This window comes from Mirounga angustirostris, unplaced genomic scaffold (genome assembly GCF_029215605.1).
Source record: "Mirounga angustirostris isolate CCGP_5_RB_7025 unplaced genomic scaffold, mMirAng1.0.hap1 SCAF_5, whole genome shotgun sequence".
NCBI classification, from domain to species: domain Eukaryota; kingdom Metazoa; phylum Chordata; class Mammalia; order Carnivora; family Phocidae; genus Mirounga; species Mirounga angustirostris.
In genome coordinates, this window is record NW_026991713.1 from 46412843 (window position 1) to 46435115 (window position 22273).

At 34.1% G+C, this 22273-nt stretch overlaps 1 protein-coding gene across 11 annotated transcripts in view; it reads right to left on the minus strand.

Annotated features, from left to right (window-relative positions):
* Nucleotides 1-22273, minus strand: part of CNOT2 (CCR4-NOT transcription complex subunit 2) — a 120551-nt gene that overhangs the window by 8714 nt on the left and 89564 nt on the right. For 10 of the 11 annotated variants that reach the window (XM_064590890.1, XM_045872966.3, XM_064590891.1 and 7 more), the window contains 10 exons: nt 15274-15421; nt 14356-14538; nt 11968-12047; nt 8988-9113; nt 7074-7198; nt 6023-6143; nt 5775-5931; nt 2733-2794; nt 2596-2645; nt 614-714 (listed from right to left, as the gene is read on the minus strand). In XM_064590890.1, the coding sequence (XP_064446960.1) occupies nt 614-714; nt 2596-2645; nt 2733-2794; nt 5775-5931; nt 6023-6143; nt 7074-7198; nt 8988-9113; nt 11968-12047; nt 14356-14538; nt 15274-15421 (1153 nt within the window). The remainder of the gene's footprint in view (nt 1-613; nt 715-2595; nt 2646-2732; nt 2795-5774; nt 5932-6022; nt 6144-7073; nt 7199-8987; nt 9114-11967; nt 12048-14355; nt 14539-15273; nt 15422-22273) is intronic. The other variant, XM_064590887.1, reaches the window with a different exon arrangement.

Sequence of the window (22273 nt, forward strand, 5' to 3'; positions counted from 1 at the left end):
ATATATTACCAATTGGATATATGAGAAATGACACAAAATTTTTATTCTTAGAGCATCAGGTAAAAACAGAAATGCTCAGGAAAAAACATCCAATGGACCAACTTCTTAACACTAATTTATTTAAGTTGGCCAACAGACTTCTGATAACGAATGTGGACTTCATCAACACTTCAAAACACACAAGATGTATGCAGTGCCTTGCCCATATAATACTCAATAGATGTGCATTAATGATGAAATTCACTATCATTAACATACGTGGTTCCACAAGAAGATGAGCCACAGTTATGAACCATATCTTATACTTCACATATTTATAAAAATTAGATTCACCAAATTCATGAGTCAATTCTGTCTTCTTACAAATTTAGGATTATTTAAATCTGAAATAATTCTTTTTATGTATACAGTGACCACTAACCATGGTAACATAAACTTTCAATCTAAATTAACTTTATTTTACTAAATATAAAAACAAACAACTTATTTCTTGATGGAAATATTTCCACTTTAAGAACAAAAGAGAAACCATAGCTATCATGTAAAAGAAAACCTTTCAGAATAAACAAGATCCACTATAATACAAAAGTGTTTAAAAATACTTTGAACATACAGCTCTACTGCAGCTAAAAGTTGTAATACGTCTCCTCCATTCATGTAATAGAGATAGAAGAGCAGGTCTTCTCCATATCGGCCAAGTTTTATTGCAGCCAGCTGGAAAAGAGAAATCAAGATTCTGAAGTGTAAAATAAGTTTGAAAACCCTAACATAATGCTACCACTGAAGTAAAAATAAAAAGATAAACAGAAACTCTTTGTAGCAGATAACTGTTATTACATGATTTTGCAGGTAGTTACGATTTTAAGGGAGAGTTTTACCATTTAAATAACTGAAGTCACTTAACAATTATTTCTGGTAACATCTATTTTATGTACTAATAGGATAAAAAGCTATATAAAAACTTCTAACCAAAACCAAATGCTGTTTTACTTGAGGGCTTATTAATACCCAACATGGTAATAGTTGAACCAGTGTTCAGAGATGCAGGACTTATATTCAAGAACCGGTTCCATTATTTACAAATATGACCATGTCGAAATTATTTAATGCCTATGAACTTCCATATAAGATGCAGAAATGAGACCTACAAGGTTACTAAGAACGTAAATGAAATTGATAAAGTGTCTGTATATGAATGTACCTTAAAGAATGCCTGATACATAGAAAACTGTAAGAAATGTTAGCTGAATCCACATCGAACAGTGATTCACAAATCAGTTGGTTATATATTTTTAGCAAATCACACATGGTAAATACAAAAATCATAAAAGGACAGCTCTTTATTTTGTTTAAACGGATGACTAAAAGATGATTGCCTTACGTGCTTCCATAAAGCAGAAACATTAACTACCAACCAAACTATAAAACATTGAGTTTAATAGTCTTGAAATCTTGTATTAGGATAAACCTTTATTTAAAAGCTCATCAAAATGAAAACACTTTTATCTCTTCACCCAATTCTGTACTGAAATCTCTATTTAACTGTTACACAATCTCGGAATATAATTTTTCTCTCCATTCATATTATCTCCATTCAAGCAGCAGTTTTGAAGGTGACAAATTCTCCTAAATCAGTATTTCTTAAATTGCCCTAAGAAAAGGTTCTTAGCAAAGCAAAAAAGCTCTATCTACGGTGGAGGTGGCAGAAAAATCACACAGTCCACAAACAGAAAAAATTAGTTCTCTCATACATCTTGTCTTCCATTTACTCAAGTATTAAAAGACATATTGAGACATATCTCTTTACTTGTCTGTCCACAAAATCAACATCCACTTGACCATGCAACTGCATGGTACAGACACAGAACACCATCATTTTAATATATGTTTTACATATTTATGAAATTATTTTAGATTTATATATAAGTATATAAGACATTAGATACATATGTGTAACATAATTTTTAATAAATGATATCCTTCCTCAAGGCCAAATCTAGGGACATAATTTCTAACAGAAATGAACACCTAATTAGTTCTTTCTCCTAAACAAAGTATTTACCATTTTCTTTTTTAGAGTAAAACAAAAGATTAAAACTGTAATCTGTTAATAAGTTACTTTACAACTAGAATTTTGGGTAATTTAAACATTTTAAAAAGCCAAATGTCATAGTTTTTAAATACATATTTATATATTGTTCCATTGAAAACACTATAGCATTTGTAAAAAAAAATATTTTATTGATAAGGGCATAAAATGAGAGTATCAGAAGGAAATTTATCATATTTTCCCAACACAGTTTATTCTCATCAACCATAGTTATGCCGTTATTAGTAACTCCTAGAAAAATTTTAACCAGCCCTACCATTGTTTGTTTTTAAAACATATTCTTTAAATATAACCCAGGATCTCATCAAAACATTAAGATAAACAAAAATAGAATTAAATTGTTTTATGTAACTGATGGACACATGAAAGCATACCCCTGAAACCACTAATTATTTCAAAAAATTTTACGCCATCTGAACTGAAAAACAGTGCCTGAAAAATAGATACATTCATGCTAACTGAGGAGAATAATAAACTACACTCACCTTATCCCTAATGTGAATGTTCGTTAAGTACTCAGATGGAACATGGAAGTCTGGATAATAAAATGAAAAAAGCCTTATTAACTGATTCTCAGTTAAAAAATATTTTTAAACGATTGAACACAAATAAATTCTCCTACCTATGTCTTGAGGTCGACAGGGTGAAGATGCCCAGGGTGATGCAAATTTGGGGTAGAGATTTCTGAATATGAGGGGGAAAAAAAAAACAAACACTCTCAAGTCTGAAGTATAAAAAAAGATTTCAATTTTTATTTCAGGAAATCAGGAAAAACAATGACTTCGAAAGTAAAATGAGCATCTTTACTTCTAATTTCTCTTCATGTGCTTACTATGACTTACACAGCAGAAAAATGAAACAAGGTTAACTAGGTGTATATATATGTGTGTATATACCAAGTATATATATTAAGTTATAAATATATATTCACATATATGTAACTTCAACTCAGAATGCTTTAAATTCATTAATAGCATGCCCCCAAGTAAAATTACTTTCCCATTTATATGGCCAGAAAAAAATCAGTAATTATTAAAAGCAAAAGTTCAAATCACCAAATATTTACTGAGTGCCTATTATATGCCTGGCACTGTTCTAGGTGTTTTGGCTACATTAGCGAACAGAACAAAGGTAACGGACAACATGAAACTTTTCTTTTTCTTTTTTAAAGATTTTATTTATTTATTTGACAGAGAGAGACACAGCAGAAGAGGGAACACAAGCAGAAGGAGTGGGAGAGGGAGAAGCAGGTTTCCCGCGGAGGAGGGAGCCCGATGCGGGGCTCGATCCCAGGACCCTGGGATCATGACCTGAGCAGAAGGCAGACGCTTAATGACTGAACCACTCAGGCGCCCCTGAAACTTATTTTCTGATTGAGGATGACAAATTAGAGGGAGGCAGACAAAAATAATTTGCATAATAAATAATATTCCATGTTCATGGAGGGGTAGAGATGGGAGATTAGTTGCATTAAATAAAGTAGTCAGGTTAGGTCTCATTTAGAATTTGAACAAAGATTTGACAAACATGAGGGAGTGAGCCATATTAACTATCTGGCAAAACACTATTCTAGTCAGAGGGAATTGCTAGAGTAACTAAGGCTGGGATATGACTGATATGTCTGAGGTATAGCAAGAAGGCCAGTGAAGCTGGAACAGAGTGAACAAAGGGAAAAGCCATGGAGGTGGGGGAACGAGAACATGCCTGTAGAGATAAACAGGCCTATAAAGATTTTAGTTTAGTTTTTTTTTTTTAAGATTTATTTATTTATTTGTCAGAGAGAAAGAGAGAGAGAGTGCGCACGAGCACGAACAGGGGGAGCAGGCTCCCCGCTGAGCAGGGAGCCTGATGAGGGACTCAATCCCAGCACCCTGGGATCACAACCTGCACCAAAGGCAGAAGCTTAACTGACTGAGCCACCCAGGCATCCCAAGATTTTAGGTTTTTAATCATAATGAAACCACAAACCCTCATTGAGCACTGCGCAAAAGATTAACCTATTAGAAAGGATGGTCCTGGCTCCTATATAAAGAAGAGACTGTGAGGGACACAGAGAGAATCAGGGATACCCGGTGATTGGCTAATGGAATAATCTAGGCAAGAGAGGATGGCGATTCAAACCAGAGTGGCAGCAGTTAAAAGCAGTAAGAAGCATGCAGCATCGAATCTACTACGTCAAACATTGCTGACAGGTCAAGGAGGATACGTTCCTACAAGCGACCACTGAATTTAGTAACATAGAGATCATTTGATGACCTCGATGAGAGTAGTTTTAGTGAAGTGGTGAGGCAAAATCCTAACTGAAATGGATTTAACGGAGAATGGGAGAAGACAAATGGGAGATGTAAAGATGGCTTTTTTGAAGAGTTTTGCTCTCCAAGAAATAAGAATAAAGAAATAAGGGCAGTTAACTCATTGAAGTTAGATAAGGAGAAGGCATTTTATTAACTTTATAAAGGAAGTAATAGAATATTTGTATGCTGATGGAAATGACCCAACAAAAGTGCAAAAATTGTTCAGCCATGTCCTTGAGTTTTCAAGAGACATTTTAAGTAGAAAGCATGGATCAACTATAGCAACAGGGTGGAAGACAAGAATAAGGTGGGTACAGATAGTACTAGATAGACAGATTTGGTGGTAGGACTATGCTGACATTCTCTTCTGATTATTTCCATCTTTCTTAGTAAACTAGAAATAAAAACGCAAGGTCTTAATTCTACACCTGAAACTAGTATTACACGGTTAACTAACTGGAATTTAAATAAAAACTTGGGGGGGGGGGAAGCAGCAAGGTCTTCATCTGAGAGTAAGGACAAGGAAAAAGGTAATGAGGTGTTTGAAGAGACAGTGTGAAATAGTTGCATAGGAGAATAAAAGAATGAATGGACAAGGCAAGCCAGTTATGAGTGGCAGAATTAAGGGCCCACTTCTTAAGTTCCTGGCCATGAATGTGAAATGAGACCAGGCAGTGAAGCTGTGTGGTTTTCTCTAGCTGGGTTCAGTAGCAGAGGTCAAGAATGGAAGTCAGAGTATAACCAGGGCTGTAGTTTCTGCCATGCAATCATGACAAATAGCAAGACAGGGGCAAAGTAGCCAAGAGTATATATAAATAAACAATTATGAGTGACCACAGAATTTAACTGGATAAGAAGGAAGTGAGTTCTTCTCAGGGGGAAGAGAAGGATGCTGAAGAACAGTGAAAAGATAGAAGAATCAATGGACTGAAGATCCCAAGGAGTCAAATGATTACAGGAGCCAGAACTAGAGGGAGAAAGATGGAAAACAGGAAGTGTCATGGGAGCACAGATAAAATTATAGAGAAACTGAAGTTATTGATAATGGCAAAGTCAAAAGGATGATTAAATATGTGAGTAGCTGAGATATGGTGGAGAGTAAGATTTTTGGAGGTGAAAAACTCAACAGCCCAAGATTTTAGGAATCAGGAAGGATCATACATGTGTATTCTGAAACTGCCAAAGAGGAATGATATTGTCAAGTGACAGTGATCCAGGAGCTAATATGAGAGGATATGACCCAAAGAGTCAAGACATAACAGCAACAATGAGTGGCTGTAGGTGATACAATCTGATTACATGAAATTAAAAACTAGAAATCTGCAAGTAGGTATTATACACAAATGTGGAAAAAAAGAAAAAAAACTTACTCAGGAGAGTTCAGATTGAGGCCTAATGTTGTTAAGTCACTTCCTAATGCAAGATGTACCATTCCTGGGTCCGTCTCTGCTGCCCTGATAAATGTTAACAGGCCAATCATTCCAAATTGGTCCGTCACCATCCCTTGAGGAATGTTAGTAACCCGACCTGGATAAGAAGAACACAGTAATTCTATCTTTAAGGAAAAAGCAAAGAAATGAATTCTATAATATCTCTGACATATTTTATAGAGTCCCACCATCAGGTAACACCTGGATCCCTTTTTTCTGCTGGTTATTATTTTGTGTTGTTGAACTTTTATCTCCAGGGAATTTGGGTCCATCTGTACTTGAAGCTGTCTTGCCAGATGTATTCAAATTCTAACATGAAAAAAATTAAATGTGACATTAAAATTTGTTAAGTGTAAAAATTTCAAGTTCACATATTAGTTACCGTTCTATTCATTCTTTATTTAAACTGGTAGTAAATTATTACCTGTTTTTCAAGTTCTACATGAAATTTTTTGTTTCCACAACTGTCCCATGGTTTATGAATAAATCCTGTATTTTACACATTTGAGTATTTAAAGGACAAGAAATATATGGAAAATATTCTTATTTATCTCAGATCTTCGGTCACAGAAAAAAAAATATCTCAGAACTTTATGCTTCAAGTTTCACTCTTCAGTACTTTAATTTAGAAGAGAAAATAATATAGTATGTTGCCTATAATATCAGCATAAAAACCTCGAGGATATATTAGAATACATAAACTTTTAAAATTCATATTTAATTCTTACCCAATAATCTTCTTTATCAATTATTTTAACAATATATAATACAAACTCCCATCACACAAAAAAAGCTATTTTCAGTGAAATGTGGAAGAAATAAACACATTCGTTAAGTCAGAAAGAGGAAGCTGAGTTGGCTGAATCAACACAGGAATAAAAATGTGTATAAAGATTCTTCAAGGAGAAAACTTACTCAAGAAAAACACAGCTCCTTAGAAGGCTATAATATCAAACTTCATGGGATCCAGCTGACAGGGACTACAATAAAAGTCTAAATTAACTCTGAGAAGTTCAACAGAAATTTGCAAACCTATATGAAATAGGAAAAAAATAGGCTATCTTCTAAGTTATAAAGGTTTTCCACATTCTTCAGAAGTTAGATTATTACAGATATTCAAGATAAACAATTTTGTAATAGTTTAGTAAGTCCTTAATATAGTCTATAAAACTGTTAATACAAGAGAAATCTGAAGGGAAAAAACTACATCATTCACATACATAATTCTCAATTACTTACAGATTTACTGTCATCATTACTTGATGTTGGATCTTTATAGCTGGAACCAGGTAATGCTGGAAAATCTTCGTTGTGTATTGAGAAGTCCTGGGATTGCTCATTTGCTGGTTTTGTTACCATTCCAACTATGTAATAAAAATAATCCAGAGAATTGCAAGTCATATTTATGGTATTTTTCTACAAATTATAAAAAATTAACTTTCCTCATGATAATGTACCAAAAGGATTTTTTTAAAATTACACTATGAAAGCACACTTCAAAAAATTAGTATTCAGGATAATAATGAAGAACTAAACTTTTATATACTGATTAATAACTCAATATACAAAATAATACAAGGGAAGTTAAGTGGCAATCCTATAATTCTAAATCTAATGTCATTTATAGATGCTTAAAAACATAATTTGATACTGGTAATAGTTATCAAAATTTTTGGTTTAAAGCTTGATTTAAATATTTGACTAGCTATTATAAACACCAGTTAATTGTCAAATACAAATGAACAAAATAAATTTTAAAAGAACATGTCAGTATTCTACTTGAAAGTGACTTACAGAGTGAGCAAATTGCAATCAATTATAAAACAACTCCATATTATTTCAGATTTTCTTGGACTCCATGTAATAGATGTAAAACATGCAAGAACTGGGAAGTAATCCTCCCACTATACTTGGCATTAGTCAGGCCCTTATTGGAGAACAATATCCAGTTTGGGGCTCCACAATTCAAGAACGATATGGAGAAACTAGAGTTGGTCCAAGGAGAGCAACGGGAATGATTAAAGGGATGAAAAAATGGACCTATGAGGAAAGGTTAAAAACATTAGAGTCTGAACTGAGAATCAAGTAGCTAGGTACTCAACTTCCAGGGCAGATCATTCTTTTGTTATTTTTGGAAGACTAATTTGGAAGCTTTAGAATATTAACAATATATTTTTCCCTTCTTCACACATTGTTTTCTGTATTAATATTCTGAAAGGCAAAGAAATCCTTCTTGGATGAAAACAGGAAAAAACAGTTATCTTAGGAAAGTTATGAACTGATCCCTCTACATTGTTTCTACTACTGTTATCTACCAGATTCTCCCAAAAGGGAACAACTATGTGCAGTGGATGAAAAGAATATGGCTGCATTGCTGTTATATATAATTTTCATGTCTAAATTGTTATTACACACATTTCATGCCCCCCCTTCACTTAGCCAAATCCATTAGAGACAGTGACAAAGGGTTTTAATTGTGACCAAGAGTCTACATAAACTATCCATGACCCATTAGCCAGTGGTTTTTGACAGAAGGCAATTTTTTCTCCCATGGGACATCTGTCACTGTCTGGAGACACCTATGATTGTCACAATGATGGGGAGGAGGGTACTGTTGGCACCAAGTAGGCAGAAGCCAGGGATATTGCTAAACATTCTATAATGCACAACACAGCCCCCTATTTACAAGGAACTATCTGACCAAAATGTCAGCAGTGCGGAGGGTTAAGAAACTGGCTTAGAAAAAATCTTCAACGTGTGGTCAGTCATTATTAATCACTAAGAATGTAGAACTGTGTGATTTAAAAAATGTGTGATGAATTAAGAAGAGAAAAGGCAGACCACAAATAATCATTAAGGTGTACTAAGACAAATGCCACAAGAAAATAACCTCTGAATACCAATGAGGATTTCCTTTTGGGGTTTCGGTACAAACTGTTTTCCCCTTTAACTTTGCTACCATGGTATTCTGGGAGGAAAACGTACTTTGCATATATCAGCTCTGACAAAACTATACTACTCTGATTAGAAAACATATATGTGTATGTACACACACACGCACATGCATGTAAATGGGTATGTATGTGTGTGTGCACACGCGCGCGTGTGTGCAATGGAAAGTTTCCATTTGCCATCATTAAAAAGCTTAATTACCATAAGGAGCTCTTCCAGCCAAGGGGTTTATTAATGGAGTTGGGTTACCACTTCCTTCCCTTCTGTTTCGGTCTGCTAATGCTGGAAAATCTGAAAGGTCCAATCCTGTCACATTTTCGCTTCCATCTAAATAACGAGAAAGAACATTAGTTATTGATTCTACAAACATTTTATTTCAAATAAGCTCTATGCCCAATATGGGGCTTGAACTCACGACCCAGAGACCAAGAGTCACATGCTCTACTGACTGAGCCAGCCAGGCACCCAGATTCTACAAACATTTTAAGGAGAGTATTCAAGACCAACCATAAAATAATTTGAAATGACAGTACCTTCTTCCTAAATAATGTACAGCACTGTACTAGGTATGTGTAGTTGTACAATAAACACGTGAACTGATTTCACGCAAAAGAATTTCATGAGTAATTCAGCAAAGCAATATGTAGCTAGTAGCATAATAAAAACCTCAAATCCTAGAGACCTATGTATGACAGACAATAAGGAGTAAGGTGGTACATTATTTCCCCTGTGAAGGGTGGCACTCTAAAGTTATAGCTTGTTAGCTAACAAGAGAGAGATTGTTGTGATATAACGGCTCTTTTCATTATATCCAGAAGTGGAGGTAGTATCCGGATGCTTGGAGCTTTAGTTATACACAGGTATGGTAATGACAGTGCCTCTTGCAAATGACCAGAATCATATCTGAAACACAGGCAGTGGAAGCAGAAACTCTAAGGACTTCTGTCCTGTGACCTACTTGTCCCATTACACAAATGTGTGTGAGCGTGTGTGTGTTTTGCAGTTAGGGAGTATAAGCAGGGTGGTATAGACAGGGTATAAGCAGGGTTCCCACGTCTGGCAAGAGTCTGGGACGCACGGGAATGTGATGCAAAGTCCAGAAGTTTATATTACTTATTACATAGTAGGCGCTCAATAAATATGTATTAAATGAATACAATTAATTATTGTTCATTTTAAATGAAAAAAATCAGCTCGCTTCCATTTAAAAATTAAAATTTAACCCAACGTTTCTACTTTACCTATTTTATTTCTTAAGGATTTCATTTTTTAGTAATCTCTACACCCAACGTGGGGCTCAAACTCACAACTCGAAGATCAAGAGTCACATGCTCTACCAACGGAGCCAGCCAGGTGCCCCTCTACTTTGCCTATTTTAATTATCCCCTTCATTTCTTCTCAATTTTTATTATTCTATTATTCTTACAATCTTATTCTTAATTTTTGAAGAATTTAACTTTCTACCTTAGTTTTAGCCTGCATTATAGCTTTTCTTTAATCTTTGTTTTGTCTAATGTTTTAATGTTTTATACCATTTTCAATTTATTTGGCCTTTCTGTTAAGTTTTAATTTTTCTCCAAGTTCCATAATCAGAAGAATCTCAGAAACTAATTATCTCAAGATTACTTTGTTGATAGAAAAACAATACACTCTATTAACATTCCAAGTCAGGTTACAATTTAAAATTATGAAAAGTAAAAGATAAAATCATGCCCATTATTTCTAAACCAATTGTAGTTTATGAACTTTTAATTTTAAAAAGATACTACTACATAAAAAGACAACAGAAATTTATAGTGTTTCAAGTTATAAAAGTAATCTTTCTTGAATTATTTATAGTATATAATTATAAATTAACTGTAAGCTCTGAATATATATTAACTTTTAACACACATCTTCAGGTCCTGTAAGATGGAATTTAAAATGGCCATGTTATCTGAGAATAATTGTAACCTAAAAATTAGTTAATAAACCCCCAAGTTATATTTTTAGGTAAAGACTTGGAAACAATTTCCCTAAAATTAGTTAAAATTTAGTTAAAACTGAATTTTAAAAATAATTTAAAAATTTATGGAAGTGTATGAAACCATAATTCAGAATATAAGATGGCATTGTCAGACACATTATTACTTTATGGTCCATTTAGGAAAAAAAAGTAACTTGCCAATTAAACTATGATACACAGCCTGAATTCAGAGATAATATGAAAAAAGTGTGCATTTCAGAAACAATGGGAATATGGTACTTATAGCATTTTAACACCTTGAACATAAAACTATAATTTTTAAATGCTAAAATTTGGAATTTTAAAGTCTAATTTGATCAATCTATGCTGCTAAACATATAACAACACTTAAAAATTAAAAGCTCATGGTCACAAATGACATTTCATTACTAAATCCTGTCTCCTGCTTCCACATATGCTCCATTTCACTGATCATTCTTTCCATTTCCTTTATATATAGTTCTCTCTGAATGATCATATTCATTTTTGCTCCTATGGCCATACAACATCTTTTATTTTTCTCAGGAAAGGGTCTGGAGGCAAGGGTGGAAGAGGGTGAAGCCTGAAGCAGAATAGAAACAAAGCCTCTTGTTCTCTTCTCTCTGAAGCAGTTGATAAAAGAAATAAACCAACAGACTGCAGGAATTCAAAATCAGAACTCTATGTAATTAAAATCTACACATAAAACTGGATAAAAAAATCCAAGGGTTAAATGCCAAATTAGTATTATTAAAATTATTAAGAAAAAATTGTTAAGTGCTCCAATATAATTTTAAAGGTTTCTTCAATCTGGGTCTCTATAGCCAGAATACCATACCACTCAACCTAATTTAGACTGTAGTGACGGGACTGAGGCTAGGAAAAGCTCTTGAAGCAAAAGAGATTCTGAGGCATAAGTATAGACTAAGTTAATGTTTAGGCTTTCTCTAGGTGTTAAGGAAATAGTCCTAAAGTTATAACACTATGCTATTACCATGTCAAGTGAAAAAATATATTTAAATCTCTCTCAACTGTTCACTGAATTAAACCCTAATTCCTGTCAAATTCTCACTAAATTAAATTCTACCAGTTTAACACAAAAATCCTATAATGTTTTAAGACCTGTATGTTGAATTGCTTTATATTTCAAGATCTATCATAATTTTTTATAGGGTACTACCTCCAGAATAAGCTTACCTGTTCCATTAAAAATGTTACTTGATAAGGAGTTATTCATTCCAAATGCCTGATTCCTGTTCATTCCAAATCCAGACATACTGGGTACATAGAAAATAATTTTAGATATACAGTAAGAACACTAACTTTCAGATGAAGAAAAACAAAAGTGTATACTTTTGATCTCCTCATATAAAACAACAGTATGTTTAAAAACAAATACTAATTTTATTTTTCTGAGTTTAACATTTATTTAAAAACTCCCCTGACGTCCTTCCATGAATAACTGAGAACCAAAATATCTTAAACAGATGATTTAAAAAACAAAAAGCAAAGAATTTACACATAAGCCTTGAGGAAAACAGAGATTAATGGCACTATTTTAGGGACTTGGAGAACCAACTTACTGGATACACTGGCAGAAGTAACTAATCTTAAAAACATGCAGTTTAGGGCATAACTAGTGTTCCTGAATACTTGTTTTCCTTCCACTACTGGGAAAGTGTGCCATTATCACTTTCCATATAAGATCTTCTTTCATACAGAGTCTTCCCCATCTAGAATCAACTCCTTATGGACAGGGCCTATGTCATGGTCATCTCAGCAACCTCTGCCTTTAGCGTTCAGGAGGATAAAACAGGCACTCAATAAATGTTTCGTTTACCTGAATCAAATGGTGATTTTCTTTAACTGAATTTAGTGTTCTAAAAAAACACGTCATTCTAATCTAAATGTAGTTTATCTTTCAGCTACTTAAAAGAAAAAGCAAATCTCTCCATAGTACCCTCCATTCTAAATTAATGCACAACTGGTACTTGGTAAACAGTTACAAATGCCTCCCTTTTCTGCACAAGGCTAAACATGAGAGAACAGAAACAAGTCTGAACTTAAAGCAAAGCCAGAAGTAATTAAGAATGTCAGAAAGAGCTGTTAATGCAAATTTTACAATGAAAGTATGCATCTTTAACATCAAATAATCTGATAAAAGACAGTGTAGCAGTGTTTATGAGTAGGGTTAAACTGTTTGATGATGACAGGGTTTTTTTGGGTTTTTTTGCCTAACTTTGTAAAACTAACTATGGCCAAACAATATTTTCACAAAATATTATGAGCTGGTGAAACAACAAAACTCTAGAGAAGAGTAAGAAAGCCATTAGAAATACTTATTTAATAGCATGTTAGAATTGTTGATACAGGTACCTTCAAACACTGAATAAGTACTAAGGGATAAAAACATTCTATAACAAATACAACTTATCAGTAGTAATAAGCAGGGCTATAGAGACCCATGTTTCATTGACAATTTACAAACAATGTATTTTTTAGAAACAATTAAAATGTGAAAAAATATGGAAAGGCAAAATTTAAATATATATTCAATGAACACCACTACAAGAAAAGATGTGACAAAGTCCAAGAAGTATATGATTAGGAAGCTATCAAGTAGATAAGAATTTTGATGACTCTTTATAAATAATATTTATTTTTAAAATTAAGAGCAGTAAAATTATTAACAGAAATACTCATAAATCTAAGAACTAGAACTTATGGGATGAAGATCAAACAGAAAATGTGCTAATAACCTATTTTTAATCCAGATTTTTGTAAGTAGTAGATAAAAGAAAGTGAATTAAATGGGTAAGATGACAGCAAATAGATCAAGATCTTTTTTCCTCATACAGTTCCCCATTTTAAAAAAATTGGCGAAATTAAACACGAGTTTTTCAAGATACAAAGCCTTATACTGTAGTCATCATTCTCATATAAATTATCTGAACAGCTTCAAAATCCTAATAAAATAGACAACTGGTCTTCATATTGTCATTATCACTTGCACAGTAAACATATGCAAATAGTGCAAAAAGGAGTGAAAAAGCACAACAGCTCATCTTCTTGTTTTAAATCCCAGAACGTTGACACTATTTTTGAATATTGTAGATGTAGTCTTAAAAAGTCTTTGGTCAAGAAGTCTCCAAAGCACAAAACTGAATTTCAGTTGAAATGGTACTAAACCAAAGCATAAGTGAAGCAAGGCAGTAATAGTCAAACATATCCCTGGTACTGTTCATAAGTCTGGAACTCTTACACGTAAGTGGCCAGCCTCATTTAACAGACGAAGCACATATCCACAAAAATCTGCCTGGTGGCAACTTAACAATTCTTTTCTAACAACAACAAAAACCTTTAATGTGCTTTCCAAAATCAAAGTGATTTTCAAAAGAACATGTCTTTAAGTTTAGGGAGATTAAAGCTGTAACACGTAACAGAAAGAGAATCTTTGGTCATAAAAATATGATGAAACAAACTTATGACAGAAGCCAAGACTCAAGAACAGAATGCTGAATATGAAAAGGCAAATTTGAAAATACCCAGAAAGACAATTATACACAGTATCAATAAACATCTTACCTGTTCACAGTAAAAGGCTGTCGAGAAGGCTGCTGCTTTGGCATACATATTATGCTTGGCGAGCTTCTGTTGGGGCTACCTAACCCTGAACTGCTCATGCTATTTGTCCTGCTAGGAATTCCAATGCCCTGACCAACCTGGGAGTGGTTCATCATATTCCTAGGATTCATAGGCAAAATACCCCTGAAAAAGAAGTCCATTATACTAAATAAGCTCTCTACAATCACTCATTAAAATTCTCTGTAAATAATCAATTGGCCTAACCCCAGAACCTCAAATATACTTTCAAATTACACTGCTAATTTTCATTAATTTAATTCTTTTGTCTGGTCATTCTAGCTCTTTGAAAAGTCAAACAAACCAACAAGAAATTGGGTAAATTATAGCAGAACTAATATAAGGTGGTATTTAAGATGAGAAAACTACTGGTGTGACTAGGATATAAAATAATACAAATGTATTTCACACATATATTTAAAGTAAGTTCATTCCAAATGTATGTCATTCTACTTCTTCATACTAATATGCATCATCTATGTAATCAATCTTGTTTTATTTTACTCAGTAGAGCAATGAATGTGTGTTGAGGGAGCAATAATCATAATTATCTGAGGAATGATTTTAAATTGCACATCCTCTTTTGAGGAAGAGTTGGCTTCTGAAAAAGCTCCCCAGGTGGTGATTAACCCTTGATACCCACCCAGCTGACAACCAGTATGTCAGATGCATGATAAAAACATCTTACACTATACTTATCAATTTGCAATGAAATAAAATGAGCATAGGGTATTAACTTTCTTTTCTTCAGTGAAAGGCACTGAACCAGAAAAATGAAATAATTAGTTATTTAAAAACTAAAACGCTTGCTTACTCTACAAAGATACATCTTGAGAAATATTCTGGTCCATCAATAAATACCTGCTTGGAGATGGAGGCGTGTGAAGTGACATTGTTGGTACCCCTGTTGTTGGCGTGACGTGGCTCGGTAACTGAGTGCCTTGTGATAAGCTGCGATTTAACTGAGGGGTATTGTTGCTCATCCCCCTCATTGGAAGGCCTAGTGCACCTATTAAAAAAATTCAGAAGAAGGAAATTCATTGCCATCAGGAATGAAATTGTTATCCATCTTCTGGAGTTGGCAATTTAAAACATTTTTAAATGACCTAACATGTAATATAATATGCAAATTTTAAATGGATATATTCAATTCACTCCAAATGGACTCTGATTTTAACAAAAATGTTCTAATCTGAAATTTAATATTATGAATGGACATTGCGTTCATATTTCTATCCTCTGTTCATATTTCTATTTTATAATAAACTATATCTGCCAATGGTTTTAACAAATTAGATGATTTATGTTTCAATGAAAACATTTTGTACAAATATGGCTTTAAGAAATTTGCAATCTTGTGTTTTTATGTTTTAAATCATAACTGAGGTAAACAGACATTTAACCCCACTTTGCTGAAGCAGCTTTAATTTTTATATGATGCTTTTAAAATGCATTTAAGAAATTTCTACTATTTATACATACATATTTCTCAACATTACAATTTTTACAAACCCAACATAAAATGTCAGCAACTGTTAAAAAAAACTCAAGCTGATATAACTGTAAGAGACAAGAATTTAAAACATTTAAGTTTTCAAAGTACAGTGACCTTCTATATATCTAGTACTCCTGGGGATAGATGCAAAAGGGTGGATGTGTTCCAACAGGTATATTTTACAGACTAAAGTTTCACCACTCAGATAAAAAACATAAAAAAAAAAAAAATTGGGGTAAACATTTCAAAAATGTATGACATATTTCCTAACTTCTATTAATATGAAATATAAATTAATTTCTTAATGATTCAGAAATATCAAGGATATCAAATATTCTAGATGTTTAGATATCCCCCTAGCCCTTTCATCCCTCAGAGTAAGGATGTCCAGCTGTCACCAGTTATCATTATCTGCCTATGGATGCCTCCATTTCCTGACCCACACTTTTTGGTGCTGTTTCTAGTCAGCTGCGAAATAGCCTATCAGTCAACTGAACTTATTCTGAACTGGAAGTTAAATAAAAGCGGTAAGATATAGAGCTAATGAATACATAGATTACTTAAGTGCTAGGGATTTAAAGTGACTTTTTTCTTCCGTTTTTGGTCTAATTCCAGAAGCAAGAATTTCAAGGACATGAATATTTTGAAACTATGACCTCCAAAAAATTGGAGTGTATATATATATGTTCTGAATGTTTTACTAATTCAAGTACCTTTGCAACATTTACCTTTGGCGTAACAATGTCATACCTAAGGACAGCAGTGGACCACAAAGATTCCACTGGAATCTGCCAGCCACAATACTCAGCTTATAGCCTAACTTTGCTTCTCAACTGAATGAAGCCAAGAAATCCAACTCAATGTAGCTACTATATTCTGTGTACTATGTGTACTCTGTCTGTTTCAGTCAGGTTCCACGATGACCAGAGGTTAGTTCTACATTTCTTTCAACGACATGAAGGGAACTAACTGGCCTAGATTATATGCTGGTTTAGTTCACCGTATGTATGTCTGGTCCCTACAAATTTTGTGACCGTGAATATACCACTGGCTGCAAATGCTTTCTCTGAATTGGGACAAAATAAGGAAAAATAAGATTAAAAATTAGCCATATAAGATTTCTTCAGAATAAATCAGTCTTTTCTTTCTCTTAAACCACTCTAGTTTTCTTGAAGGCCCTCTAGATGCTCCCAGAGTGAACCACCAAAGTGATACTTTTCATATCAAGCATTCAATAAACATTTAGTGAGTGCCTACTATGTGCCAAGCACTGTGCTAGCTGCTGGGGATACAGCAGTGAACAAGATAGAAAAGGCTCCTACCCCCTCAGGGAGTTTCCATCCTTCTCCCCAAAGAATGCTGTCCTAAAGTCAGCTATAGCTGCGAATTAACCACAGGAATGTGCTTCACACAATTACTGACCACCAAGAAATATACAATTTTAGAGCCAGAACGGACCTTAAAGATCACCTAGTCCAATGTTCGCACTTTACAGATGAGGAATCTGAGCCTCAGATGAATTAACTGACTTCTCCAAGGTGACACAAAGAACCAAGACTAGAATTTAGATCTCTTAACTCCTAGTGTTCTTCATGGCAGCCCTATGGGAGCCCAATATAACGCTAAGCGAACACCTCTTGTGAGTGTCTACCAATTCGTAACACCTCTTTACCTATTTTGTTTTCTCTTGCTTTTTTTTTTTTTTTTTAATATTTACTTCTCTTCAAATTTTACTAACTCTCCATCTCTTGGTCTCTTCTCTCCATTTTCTTTCTCCCTCTCTTTTCTATACCTGTTCAAGTTTTCTTTCTTCTAATTTTACTTTCCCCTTCCTTTTCTCGCTCTCTTATACCTTTATCATTATAAATAAACATACACTTCACAAAAATCTAGTACCCTCTGTTTTCTAATAATCAATATGCCTTACAAAACTCACTGAGATCTGTTTACTTTAATCCTTCATATATATATTTTTCTATGCTGTATTATGAAAATCGGTAACTTCAGAAATATCTTAGAAACTGGAGATTATCTGAACATTAGCAAAAAACTTTTGGAGATGAAAGTAAGAATGGGTATGGTTTTTTATTTAGTCAATTAGGGATTGGCAGGCACATGAGTTAATTTATAGTGCTGAGAATGGAAGACGACGTATGAAATAAACTCAAAGATTAGTGTTTATTTTTCCTTCAACCCTCTTGATTTCATAAAACAGCTAATATATTCAGTCTGAGTTGCATTTTGTTGAACTAGGTAGGTATGAAAAAAAAGGAGAGAGGAGTACATCAATTTCAAATGGGATCATCAAGCTTTGAATACTTTAATAATCAAGCTATTTCACATTCAATTAAAAATTGAATTCTTTTAAAACATAAAGAGTATCACTGATAGGAACATACAAAGATTTATTTTTAGGAAACAAAATACACTAAATCATTAAATTTGAGTTACTTGAGTCAAACAATTATAACTGGGTAAGGCCAAAGAGAGAACTTTACTCTTTTAGTAATATATTTAGAAACAATCACAGAAAATTTCCAAAATATTATACCAAGAAGAAGACATGCAAGCCAAAAGAAAAAAAAAAAAAAAAAAAGCAGGAAAAAAAAACCTCATAAAAAAATTTGGCATAAAATAACTACAACAGGTAAAAAATATTATAAATGAGGAATAAATGAACAAAAAAGCTAAAAAGTAGCTAAAAAGGTTATAGTTCTGAATCAAATTTTTCTTTCAATTTGACAAATGGCTAATAAAGAATAATATAATATTAGGAGAAATACATGAACATACTCCAAGTAGATTCCTACCTCTAATTTGGCAGGGTGCTCAACATAGAATGAACTGAATTAACTGATCATTTTTCAGAAATCCAAAGGAACATGATCTAAGAAATGTTTCCATGAATTATTTCCACTGCACAAACTGATTAACAGCACATTCCTTAAATATCTTATGCCTCCTTTATTCAATCTTTTGCTAAAAACAATATTAATAATACAAGTTATAAGAAAAAAATCCAATCATAGCAACCAACTCCTTGAATACTCACACTTAAATGAAGTCTCCTGAAATCTTTATTAAGGAAAGGGTAGAACATCCCTAATTGCTGCAAAGGGGCTTAAAGCATCCCCACCTTCCATTTATTTCCAAAGCAACTAGCTCTTCCTAGGAACTCACTGTCCTACCCACACTGACGAAGAATAACCACCTTCTAACCTCCAACCTGTCCTCACATCTTCTTACCTCCAATCTGCCCTGCACTTAGCTGCTTAAATCTTCTATATAACATTATGTTGTTAAGTATTTTCCTTCATTAAAATCAAAGGATTTTAGAGATAGAAAACTGTCTCCAGAGATCTTCCAGCTAAGTTACAGATAAAGAACATCAGGAATGAAGTTACTTGCCAAAAATCACAAAGAGGAATAAAAATAACAATCCAATTGCTTAACCTTTTTTTCAACCAATCACTTTCTACTCCTTATAGTAGTTGCTAACTTTTATATCACCTGTGGAACTCTAATGTCTGGGTCCCATGCCCAGAAATTGTCACTCAGTCTGAATGCTGGCAATTCATGGCTAGTGAGATTTAAAAAACTCTCCAGGTGTTTTTAGGGGTACAGCCAGAGTTGAGAACCATTGCCATTAGTATTATATCCAATCACAGTTTAGTCTTTTCAAATTCTCTGTCAAGACTGAAAAGATTCTTCTAATCTCTGTTTTTTTAGTCCCCAGCTTTACTGAGATATAACTGACACATAACTCTACCTAATTAATATTTTACTCACCCCAATATAAACTCTTTTTACAAACCACATATTTTACTTACAATCTTCCTTCTTTTCCTGGTCCTCTCTCCAAATCTGTCCCTGCACTTTTATTCATCTCTCTCTCCCCACCCAGAATACATTCCCTCCTCTCATCCTACAGAAGTACAGAATATCTTTTTTTAAAAAGGTCATGATGCGGGTGTTTATACACAGCATATGTAGTGTGCTTTGATGTATATGGGAGAGACCACTAACTCAGATGTGAAAGTAAAATGGATTTGGAATCAGAAAATGTTTCCTGGAGGAGACAGTAAATGAATTAAATAACGAAAGAGACCTAGTCAGGTATTTGGTGGTGGTGATGAGGAGTCAGGAAGGTAAAAATTTTCAAACAGTTTACTCTGAAAACAGCGAGATGTATAAAAATGAGGACAAGTGATATGCCTGGAGGAGGAGTAGGTTTGCTTTTGGGTATTAAGGACATATGAGACAAGAAAGAAACATGGATGGAGCTAACTGGCTTCAACATTCTCAACTAGGAAAAGCTGATGTTATGTTAGAACTAGCAGAGAGCAATTGCCAACGTTTTGCTGGATCTTTACAGCAGTGGGCACTCTACCTATGGAACATCCACATGAAGCTCCTAAGTATACTTTGTACTCCTTTGCAACCTAAGTTTCCATTACAGATTCATGGCACCCATTTATAACGTAATGCAGGTCTCAAACCTTAGAAATCCTGGGTCTCTCTCTTTTACATCCTATATCACCAAATCATATTAGCTCTACCTCCAAAATATCCCAAATCTGACCACTTCTTAACACCGCCACCCTCAGTCCAAGTCATCTTATCTTCTTGCCTGGACTACTGCAGCAGTAGCCTGGTCTCTCTTTCTTATCATTTGTCCCTCCCCACCCAGTCCATTTGCTACAGAGCAAAGTGATCTTTTAAAAATGAAACTGTATCTTAAAATCCTTCCCATTAAACTTAGAATAAATCCAAATTCTTTAACAAATCGTTACAAGACTCCATGATCTGACACCTGGTACTCCACTAATCTTCTACTTTCTTTGTTCACTACACTAGCCCTCTCACTCTTCCTTTAACACATTAAGTTCTTTCTTACATTCTCATGAGTAAGTACTTTTGCATTTGCTCTAAAAAGCTCTCCCTCAGATCTTTCCAAAGATTTCCATTCCTCAACACTGAAGTTTCCATTCAAATATCACCCCCTCAGAGATAGACTCTTTGTCTGCTCCATGTGAAATAGTAATCCCATCTACTCATCCCTTAATCTGACTTAATTTTTATAATGCTTACTAGAATTATATTATTTACTTAGTTGTCTGCATGATTACTCTTTCTTCATTAAAATGTAAGCTCCATGAAAACAAGATCTTTGCTATTTGCCATTCTCTTAGCTCTTGGAATAATATTTCACTCATGGTAGAGGTAGCTAACTAAATATCACCATAATACCCTGGTTAGTAGACCCTTGAAATCTGTGGATTTAAACATTTGTTGTTTCTACTATGTGCTAATGGCCCTCTAGGGTAATGACATTCAGTAAGTAATACACAGCTTCCAGGTTTCAAAGAAACTTCCGTTCTCATGTTAAGTAACATAATCCTGGCTAGACTACTTACTGCCTGTGAAAGAAACCTTGGGCAAATCCCTTAACCTCTCTTGGGGTAAATGTGAAGATTAAATTTTAGAGCTGATTCATATAAAATATTTAAAATAGCATCTGACACACGTAATAATTATTAGCTTTTGGGGAGTGGGTGGGGACATGCCTATGCAAAAAAAAAAAAAAGTCAAGTAAGTAAGTCCTAAAGGTGAAGGTGAAGATTACAGTCTAATGAAGTAACGGTTTTCACCAGAAAATCATTGTTTTCTGTGGGAAAACTGTATGCTATAGTTCTGTTCTTGACCTTGGAAAGTGGTAAAGATCTTGAGATAGATCCCACAGAATTGTAAAGACTGTACTTCTTGGATGAAACCAGTGTAACAGCCTAGTAAGTTTCCCTTGCCTTGATAAACTAGACCACTCCCAAATCTACCCCATGCTGTGGGTGTTGCTCCCACTACTAGAACACATCTTATCCATAGTCTCTTCAAGGCCAATGACAAACATGACTTCATCTGTAAATCCTTTCCTGATCATTCTCCAAGATAGGTGATTACTCCCATCTCTGAAATATCCAGAAAACTCTGTACTTCTTCCTCTGCTCTGTAGGAAAATAACTTGTGTACTTATCTACTACATTCTATGCAGGAACCATATCTTGCTCACCATGCATTCAATAAACATTTCTGAGTGCCTGTCATGTACAGAATACTAAAGATACAAAGGCAAATGAAGACATGCAATAAATAAATGTGGCAACATCACAGCATATGTACACTGTACAGGGATGGCAGAAAAGAGCCTCTACCACACATCTGCACTATGCAGCATAATGCCATTATATGGTGGGCACTCAGTAAGTATCTATTAAACTCAATTCCTATCTCCTTTTTGAAGCTTTTCCTTACCACTGTAGCTTACTGTGCTTTTCTCTCCTAAACCCTAAGTCTGTCCATACCATTCAA